The sequence below is a fragment of the Castor canadensis genome, chromosome 7, assembly GCF_047511655.1.
Source record: "Castor canadensis chromosome 7, mCasCan1.hap1v2, whole genome shotgun sequence".
NCBI lineage: Eukaryota > Metazoa > Chordata > Mammalia > Rodentia > Castoridae > Castor > Castor canadensis.
Window position 1 is genome coordinate 115,939,604 of NC_133392.1, and position 10,756 is coordinate 115,950,359.

Genomic DNA, 10,756 nt, shown 5'->3' on the forward strand with positions numbered 1-10,756 from the left:
CTTTGCTGATAACTCTTCTGCCTTGACTGTACAACTCTCCACTGACCAACATGACAACCACCAGTCACATATAGTATAGCTATTTATTTAAAATTAAGCTAACTAAAAGTTGTGTTCCTCAGATAAACTAGCTACATTTCAAGAGCTCAGCAGCACATGTAGAGACTGCCATATTGGACAGCCCAAACAGAGAACATTTCCATCCCTACAGAAAGTTCTGTTGTGCAGTGCTGCTTTAAACATTTGACTTTGCCTCCTGCTACACACAGTTTTTACAAGTAGCATTTATTGCTGCTATTTTTAAATCTGTGTATCTCTTCATTGTGACACAGATCCCTGTCTTTCAAATAAATGCATAGTATTTAGTGTAGGACTTTTTTTTTTGTTTTTTGTTTTTTTGGTAGGACTGGAGTTTGAAGTCAGGGCTTTGTGCTTGCAAAGCAGGAGCTCTACCACTTGAACACCTCTGGTCCTATTTTGCTTTTTTGAGACAGGGTCTCACTTTATAGTCCCTGATGGCTTGGAATTCTCAATCCTCCTGTCCCAGCCTCTCCAGTGCCCCACCATACCCAGCTGAGAACTTTTTCTTTTTTGTTGGTACTTGGGTGCTCTACCACTTGAGCCATGCCTCCAGTCCACTGTAAGACTTTATGTAAACTGTGGGGCTAGATTTTGTTTACTTTGCATTTGGAAAGATTGTTTTGGTACTAGTTTGCTGGATGAACTGGAAGGGGAAGACTTAGGGTGAAATAATGCAAGGTGGTTAGAATACAGTAATCAACACCTCAGAGCCTAGCCCAGGAAGAGCTAGATTGAGATATTAAGAAGGTAGAATTGACTGGACTGATGTAATATAGGCATTGATCTTTTGGATGTTAAAGGCACTGTAGAGATAATCCAGTGTGGTTTGGAAGTGATTTGCTGTTGAAAATTGGGAAATTTGTAAACTATTGAAGGAAACTTCAAGTGGTTCCAATGAACAGCATTTATAATACTAAAATGTTAACAAAGTGTATCTAAGTTATGTGAAACTTTCATACCATGTAAAAGTTTTAAATATCATTTATCTGAAAGATATAGAAACTCAATCAAGAGAGGTAATTATTTTAGAGATAAAGTAAAAACCCCTGAAGTTTAAGTAAATGCAGAAAGTACAGTGATCTCTTTAGAACAAGGAAGGTCTTATTCATATTTCTTCTCTCGCGTTCTCTTTTTTCTCACTTGTCTCCTTTCCACACATATATTCATCACTTTTGCACATCTACTTCTTTTGCAAAGCTTTTTGTTTGCAGTTTTTACTTTGTTTTTTGCCATAGTGCTAACTATAGACCCAACTTCTAGGAGCCTTATATTCCTATGCTGGATATAGTTTTACATACATTTTTTTCTGTGATAGATCTACTCCTAACTCTGACTAGTAGCAGACATCACTAGGCACACATGTGGCCTTTAGGCCTATCCCCTAAGTTGAGGCTGTGATTGGGCAAGTGTCTTAACACCTACCACAGTAAATCATCAGATTTGAAGTAAAGGAAAAAAAAATGGCTTTGTGTTATTTTTGCAGCTTGATCCTAGTAGAAGAGCTTAAATACACTTTTCTGCTTGAAACAATTGTTTTAACTATATTCTCTTTCTACATCTACCAAAGTGGCAGAAAAATAATAGTTGCTCTCCTTAACTATCCACTATTTTGGATATTCTCCCCACCTCCTTTTAAAATTCATATAGCACATAGCACGTAGGAACTTTATTGTATTTTCCCCTAGTTGTCTTACTTAGATCCAGTATTGGCTCCTCAATTAAGAGTATAACCTCCATGATAGCAAGGATTGTATTATATGCTGTTTTTGTAACTCCCATGTCACTTAGTCAAAGAAGAACGTTACTGGCTTCTCCAATACACAGTATGGTCTCATAAGATTAGAATGGGCTGAAAAATTTTTCTTGCCTGGTGACATTGTATCTGTTGTAATATTGTTGTGACACAGCACATTATTCACCTGTTTATTTTGATGCTAGTGTAAATAAAACTATATTGCTTTGTCATATAAAAGTATAGCCCATACAGTTAGGTACAGTACATAACACTTGATAATGATAACAAATGTTACAGGTTAATGGATTTACTGTATTTTTTTATTGTTACTTTAGAGTGTACTCCTGCTTATTAAAAACCAGTTTACTATAAAGCAATATGCCATGTTATGCCAGCAGCAACCTCATACATCTGTTAATGCAGTTAGGTTTGTGTAAGTACACTCTGTGATGCTTGCACAATGACAAAGTCTCCTCATTCTGCAGTTCTCAGAACATATTCCCATTTTGCTAGTTTTGAAATGATTTTAGTCTTAAATTATTTCACCATTTTTTCAGCTTGGTTTGAAAACAGAAAAAAAAAACTAGAAAGCATAAGCTTGGTTCAAAAACAGAAAAAACTAGAAAGCATCTTGCTAATAATGTCAAACTATTACAGATCATGCTGGACTCTAGTAATTTAGAGTTTACCGAAACTCAAAAACAGTTAACTTGAGTTAATTTTTACTTAGCATGACCTTTATTCACTTTATACTTTAATGATGATAACCTACATGAAAATACATTTGAGTAGTTTTCAAGTAGTCTAATGTATTGGACAATCCTATGTATCAAAACTGGCATCTTCAAAGTATCTTTTTAGGTAACATTGTACTAGCCAAAGTTGAGTTAGTTTCACATGCCCTCCCCAACTTTTATTATGAAGATTTTAAAATATTCTGAAAATTGAAAAAAGATTTACATATGACCATCACTTAAATATAATGATTGTTAACATTTACAGTATTGGCTTTATGTTCTGTGTGTGTGTGTATTTGCAACAGAATGTAAAAGTAAGTTATTTGAGGATATACTTCAATCAATATCAAGAATAAGATTTTCACCTACCTTCGTACAACATCATCTAAGAAAATAATCGTTACCTAAAATAACTTAAAACCAATCCATGTTCAGATTCCCCAGCTTAGCCCAGTTGTCTTCCAAAGCTGATTTTTTTCTTCCAATCTAAGATGTGAAGTTTACACATTGCATTTTATCTTTAAAAATAGTTTGATTGATATATAATTAGTAAACAGTAATTTGTACATAATTAAATTGTAGAGTGTGAAATAGTTACAGGGTTGTCCTGTTCTTTTTTTTTTTTTTTTGGCAGTATTGAGATTCAAACTCAGGACCTCACACTTGATAGGCAAGAACTCTACCACTTGAGCCACACTCCCAGACCATTTTTGCTGTAGGTTTTTTTTTTTTTTTTTTGGCTGTACTGGTTGAACTTTGGGCCTCATGCTTAGTAGGCAGGTACTCTACAACTTGAGCCACTCTGCCATCACTTTTTTGTGTTGTGTATTTTTGAGATGGGGGTCTCACTTTCATTTTGCCTTCTCTGGCCTCAAACTGATCCTTCTGATCTCTGCCTCCTGAGTAGCTAGGATTATAGGCATGAACCACCAGCACCTGGCTTCTTTAGTTTGTTTTTGATAGGGTTTCACACTTTCTACCTTCACCTCCTACATAGCTAGGTTTACAGTTGAATACCACCATGCCTGGCTCATTTATTGAAATAGGGTCTCACTAACTTTTGTGCCTGGACTGGTCTTGAACTGTGATTTTCCTTTCTTCTAAGTAACTGGCATTATAGTCATGAGTATTTGTTTTTGAGTGTTTTGTGTTTTTAAAGGAATTTATACATTTTATCTAAGATGTCAAACTTGACATTTTCTTCATGAGTTTTAAGAAGTTATGGTGCATCTTGGAGTTGTTTCCTTTGTGTTTTTTATGTGTGGTTCATTAAACTTCATGGGCTTGTGGGTTTATAGTTTTCATCAAATTTGGCAATTTTTGACCATTATTCCTTTAAGAATTTTTTTCTGTCTACTGCCCTTCCCCTTTCTTGAGGATTCCAGCTACAAGGATATTAGGCTACTCAGAGTTATCCCAGACCTCATTGATGCTCTGTGCATTTTAAAAAATTCTGTTCCTGTCTGATATGTTTTCAAGTTCACAGGCCCTTATTTCTACAAGGTGTAAGCTGCTATAAGTTTCATGAGTGGCACATTTTTAACTTTAGAAATTTTTTGTTGTTATTTATTTGTTAAATATAGGTCTTTTGTTTTTGTTTAGATTTTTTTTTGGAATAGGCTCTCCCTACTGTGTAGACAGGCTGGCCTCAAACTCACAATCCTCTTGCCTCAGCTTCCTTAGTCATGAGATTGTAAGCATGCACCACCATGCCTGGCAAATTTAGGCCTTTTTAAGAAATACATTCCATGTATTGTTAAAATGGGCTCAGATTTTCCTTTAGTTCTTAAAGGAAACTAAAACACATTCTAAAAATGTGGAATACAGTATGCCCACCTTATTCATGGATTTATTTAAATTAAATGACCAAGCATGGTCAAAATAAATCAATAAAACAATAAAAGGAAATTTGAAAAAAATTTTAAATTCCCATACATGCATTACTCAATATACATTAATGTGGAGAAGCTCTCAGTCAGTTTTGTGGTTTTGTCAATTATGTCTAAATCATTGTGTTATCTGCTGAGTGTTTGCCTGCCCTTTTTGTGAAAATCTGCCTCTCAAAACAGCAAATGGTCTCCCCAGAGGAAGGTAAAAGTTAATGTGCTTAATTTAAGTGATAAAGTTAAAATGTTAGGTTTGTGGAAAGGAAGCATGTCTTTTGAGTAGTGTTATGGGAAGAATGAATCAAGTATCCACATTGTAGTATTGAATTCTGTGCATCCTGAGCATTTGTGTTTTTTTCTTAACAGTGATCTCTTTGAAACCATGTGCCCACAGGTTCCAACGGTCTGCTGTATAGTTGTAATAACTACTTGAATATCCTTCTCTACTAATGCTGTCATTTGTTTTATTGTTTATTATTGATATTACTTCTCATTATGGATTACATTTCCTGCCCCTTGTATTCCTGGTAATTTTTAATTGTAAATTGTACCTTGTTAAGTGCTGAAGCAGTTTGATCTTTTTGCTTGTTGTTTTTACTATAGTTGATCTTAGCCAAAATGCCAAGAAGCTGTTGGGTATTGCTTTTCATCTTATGTGGGGTCAGAACAGCTTCCCGTGTAGGACTAATTTTCCTCTAACACTTAAGACCAAACTCTTCTGTGTACTCTACCCAATGCTCATGAATTACAAGTTTTTCAACTTCAGTAGGGTACAGACATTATACCCTGACCTTTGTGAGCCCTGCATATCCTCTAATCCATTCAGATTTTTCTTTCCAAGCTTCAGGGGTTTTCCTTACACATCAGCCCTAATAGGACTCAGCTGAATACCAGAGGTAGCTTCTATGCAGATGTTAGGTGTTTTCTTGTAGCTCTGTCTTCTCTTGTCATCTTCCCTGTAAGCTCTAGCTTCTTGGTCTACTGAAACTCTCAGCTTCATCTCTTTACTTTAGAAAGACCAATAGGTGCCACCTACATTTCCTCTGTCTGGGTTGTGAACTAGAAACTGTCCAGCCAGTAAACTGGGCAGTTGTAGCGCTCACCTTACTTGTTTTCCATCTCCCAGTCCTTCACTGCCTAGACTGCCTAGTGGCCAGTGTGTTGAAACCATTGCTTTATGTATTCTGCTTTTTTTTTTTTTTAATGTAGGTAGGAAGGTGAATTTGATCCCTCTTATTATATCTTGACCCCAATTGCAAGTCCCAGGAATTTATTTGAAGAAAATACATTTGTATTTGATTGGCAGTACTCAGGGCCTCATGCTTGATAGGCAGTGCTGTACCACTTGAGCCACTCCACAAGCTACATTTGTATTTGAAAGATACATTTTATGTTAGGTTTTTCTCTCTTACTACATACTTCTTCCCCCAAGTTACTGCCAACTGATACTTTCACTGTTTTTATCTTTTTCTTATTTTCCAAATAATTTTCTGTTAAAATAGATTTCCCCAACTGAAAATAAGAAAATTAAATGAAAAAATTCAAGTTTCTAAAGCATGCCTCTGGTTTGCATTGCAAAAGGTAGTGCTATAGGGGTGATGAGTAGAAACCCAAAGCAATTTATTCTGAGATGTGTTAAAGGAAGGACACCTATAGCTATTTCATAAGCACTATATTCCCAGTTTGATAAATAAATATTGTCTATGGATACTTACAGTTTATTTTTTGTGTTCCAGATAATCAAGCAAAAGAAAGATGAGCTTTATCTATGGACTGCAGTTTGCCACTAGAAATTATTTTCTCTCCCAATTTAATTCACTGGCCATCCGGAGAAAATGGAACTTACTAGCAGTAACTCCAGTGGACTGTCATCAAGTACAAAATCTCCATGTAGTAATTAAGTATCAGGGATTTAAATCCGTCAAACACTGTAATGTGACTTTTCTGCCTAAAAACTTTCATTCCTATAGGACTTACAGTAATAAAACAACAGATTGCCTCTTACGTGCCAACAGTAAGGAAATTTGGATGAATACTCATAAATGTACTTGGTGGAATGAGACTTTTCGAAGATGGGTACTGATAAAAGAAGTTGCAGTCATTCCCACTCATGTAGCCTCGTGTCCTCTGAGCTATTCTCTGGGAAAAGCTGCCAGGAGTATCCATACTTCTCCACGGGTTCAAGCTGCTCCAGTCCCCCTCTGGTTGATCATTCTGAAACCAGTGCAGAAGCTACTTGCCATCATCGTGGGCAGGTAAAATATTAAAAAATAACCTCTTGGATTAACTTACCAATTTTTATAGTCACATTTTGTCTCAACTTACACTAACTTAAAAGTTAAACTGTGATGTTTATGCAACTACACTTCTAAAAAAACCTTGTTAATCCTCACCCACACCATATTTAGCTCAAAATTAAGTTTCCAAAAAGCAAGTCCTACCCCAATTTTATTTGTGATTTAAAAATCTTGAAATAATTATGGTACAGAAATGTGATCTTTGAAAAATTACATACTGGTCTAGTCAGTTAAAAAATATAAAAAGAATCAGAAATATTGGTTATAACTCATGTATAAAAACAGTACTTACAAATGTTGTCTCTGTGGAATTTCAGGCAGTGAATCGTGAAACTGAGGAACTTATGTATATAAAAAAGAGCTCATGCTTAGCCAAGTTAACTCTAAAAAATATTTTTTTTCTATTCTGTCTCTAAGATATCATTGTTATTTTCTCTTGGTAGTCCTTTATAAAAAATTATCATTTTTATAGGTAAATAGTTTTTTTTTAAGCCCTGTTTTCCCCTTGTTTTATGAAGATAGAAGAAAGCTAATCCTTGTCTCTTCATAAAACTTTCCTAAATTTGTTAACTACAAAGATCCTTTTAGCCCTCTTCTTTTTTCCGTATTAACAAACCAATTTACATTTACTCAAAACTCAAGAACTTGTCTTGTAACATTTTGTGTTCTTTGTGATTTGGTGTTGACACTCAGAAAATATGTAGCTACATTGTCTCACAGATTAAGTAACAACATCACACTAGTTTCTTGGAATAATTAGTAGCTTTCTGAGTTCTAATATGTTCTTATCCTTGTACATTAGTTTTACTTTTGTTGTTGGTTTTACTGCTGTAAGTTAACTAAAATTTTTTCTTAGAGTATGTTCTGTATACTTTTTTTTCTGCATACATTTCAAATAAATACTACTGCCATATAAATTTTTAAATAGGAAATAAATATACTTCATAGTTTGATTTTTGGCCCTTCTGGTTCAAACACTTTGTCTAAAGGCATTTCATGTGTATCAGTGTGTTAGTCAGCTTTCAGTCACTGGCAAAACACCTGATCTAATAACTTAAAAGGAACAAAGATTTTTTATTTTGGATAAAATATTTTCAAAGGTTTCAGTCCATGGTTGCTTGGCCTATGGTGGCACAGTATATCATGATGAGATTGTGTGGGGAAAGAGGCCTGTTTACTTCCCAGTGGCTAGGAAGCCTACAGAGAGAAATGGGATGGGATAGGGGTCCCGATATCCCCATCAGGGGTATGCCCCCAATGTCCTAACTCTTCCTCCCACTGGGCTTTACCTCTTAAAGGTTTCACCACCTCCTAGTAAGATTGGCAACCAAGTCTTTAACACAAAAGCCTTTGGGGGACACTTCCAGGCAATAGTAGTTACTTAACGAAATTATGATAACTGTAAGAAGTTATTTTGTAAAATAAATTTTTGTGAAGAGAATGTTGTATGTATGCCAAATTTTTATTAAGGTTTCACAAATGAACTCACAAGGAAAAATTTTTATCCCATTATTAAAAACATTCCTTGGTGTCAAAAATGTTTGTGAACTCTGCTAAGCAGTTAAGAGACCTGTTGCCTGTTAGAAAATGGACCTCCACAGATATTATTTATAAAATACTCCATTTCCTTATTTTCAGTGCTTCCCATCTTCTTAGTGCCTTTCCTTTCTCATGTTCTAGAGAGGACAGTGGAGTTTCTGCTTCTGAGCAATATATACTTCTGAAATCAATGCTGAGGTAGTTTCCCTTGTGCCTTGCAGAAGCACTGGCAGATTGTGCCAGAAGTCTGAGGAGCAGTGGGAAGAATAGTAGTTAAAGGTATAGATTTATTGTACCTTTACCCCTCAGATGTTTATTTGTGCAATCTATCCCTGTTAAGTGGTGAAGTGGTCAGTCTCTGGAATGTCGTTTCCTTCATTGCCTGGTTTTCCTTTTATGATCTCTGCAACCTTGGACAAGTTGCTTGAGTTCTACATCTCAGTTTTCTATAACTTGGTTATAGGAAGTTTAAATTAAATGACATATGTATAATGACTAGAAGAGAACTTTGTGATAAATAGTCAGTTAATATTTAGTGGTTGTGGTAGTGTTTTATGTTTGTCCTTAAAGTAGTTGAAGAGGAAAATTCAGATGAGCATTGGAATTTTTAATCTATAACTTTACATAATCAATTAGTTTATTCTTTAGCTAAGAATTTTATAAGTTAAAAAACCTATTTTTACAGTGAAATATAAATATTCAAATGTTTGATGTAATAAAACCTAGTATTGCATTTAAGTTTTGGTGATATGTGCTGAAATGATTATTAGAACTGTGAATTTTTCTCTTTGCTCTAGGGGCATAAGGAAATGGTGGCAGGCACTTCCTCCTAACAAGAAGGAGCTATTTAAAGAGAGTGTAAAGAAGAATAAGTGGAAGCTACTCCTTGGTTTGAGTAGTTTTGGACTGCTATTTGTAGTGTTTTATTTTACTCACCTGGAAGTAAGCCCCATCACAGGGAGGAGCAAGCTACTATTATTGGGAAAAGAGCATTTCAGACTTCTGTCAGAACTGGAGTATGAAGTAGTAAGTAGTAAGAATTGTTTTAAATTAGATTACCTAAGGTAGCACTCAAAGAGAAAAGTTTCTTAAGTGTGAAAGATGCATTGCTTTTTATTTTAGTCTTTGATATGAAATTAGTACTTTTTTCTAGAAGGCCTCAGACCTTTCACACTGAGTATTCCCACTGCCTGCATTGCTTTTTCTCCATCCACCCCGATAACTCCTGTTGAGCACATGTCACCTTGACTGTCACTTTTTCTGGAGAGCCTTCCCTGGATTGTTCATACTGGGTTAGGCAGGGTGATTAGATGAGGCACTAGGGTTTCCTTCATTCAGACTGAACTATGCAGCTCATTTGTAGTTGTGCCCTGTGCCTGGCCATACTGCGGTTGGTTTGCCTACTTTTTTCTATTCTTTTCTTACTGTACTTTCCCTTTAAAACACTTACACAAGAGTAGCTTAATAACTATTAATATTAATAACTGTTAAGACCAGCATAATTATTTACGTGCTGGTCTGTCTCTCTTGTTAGACTAAACTCTGGGGTCAAGGACCTTGTTTGTTTTATCATTTTATCTTAAGGAGTAGCATAGCATTCAAATTAATGTTTAGGGTATTTTTGTAGAAGAATTATAGTTAGAATTTTTGTACTTTGAAAGTCAGGCATAAGAGATTTTTTTTTCCCCCCAAACATCAGTTCTGAATTTTGGCAGTTTTTTTTTTTTTGAGACAGGGTTTCACTCAGTAGCCTAAGCTGGCCTGGAACTTGCTCTGTAGCCCAAGCTGACCTGGAAATCACATTCTTCCTGTCTCAGCTTCCTAAGTGCTGGGATTATAGACATGTACCACTATGCCTGAATATATTTTCTGAAGCATACTAAAAAGTTGGAATTCAGAAGTTTTAACTCCTTGGAAAGTGTAATAACTCAGGTACAGATTTGACCCTTGTGAGTTCCACAAAGATGAAGATCATCATTGTGTCTCTAGTGCCTGGCATGTGCTCAGTTACTATTGGTTCAGTTGATGTCTTAGCCTCACTGGAAAGCTTCAACATGGTTGGGTCTTTATATCTTTTTATTCCAGATGAACTTCAGAGTTTATCAAAGGAAAGTTACCACAAAAAAAATGAAATAGCAATGGCTTCTCACTATAAAATTGTTATTAAGATCAATTTCTTGTAGTAGAGTGTATACAGAGATTTGAAATGTTTCTTAGAATTTAGTTTAGTTGGAGGCAAGTTTGAGGAAAATATTCTGGAAAGATTGAGACAAACCATGTCTTATAAGTGCACCTTTTGCCATTCATACTGCTAAGAAATTTAAAAAATACATGTATTGTAGACATATTTATCTGTACATAAATGCATGTGTATATGCACCATAGATATAGTTCTCTTTTTTATTGTTTACAGTTGTGATACCTGCTTGTTATGACAATGCAAACACATGTTCTTACAGAGATACTATAAAGCACTATAGC

At 35.2% G+C, this 10,756-nt stretch overlaps 1 protein-coding gene across 14 annotated transcripts in view; it reads left to right on the forward strand.

Annotated features, from left to right (window-relative positions):
• Positions 1–10,756, forward strand: part of Oma1 (OMA1 zinc metallopeptidase) — a 133,519-nt gene that overhangs the window by 33,324 nt on the left and 89,439 nt on the right. For all 14 annotated transcript variants that reach the window (XR_012449895.1, XR_012449896.1, XR_012449897.1 and 11 more), the window contains 2 exons: positions 6,176–6,694; positions 9,073–9,301. Coding sequence is in view for 11 of the 14 variants with exons in the window: in XM_074079989.1 (XP_073936090.1) it covers positions 6,195–6,694; positions 9,073–9,301 (729 nt within the window). In the remaining 3 variants the exon portion in view is untranslated. The remainder of the gene's footprint in view (positions 1–6,175; positions 6,695–9,072; positions 9,302–10,756) is intronic.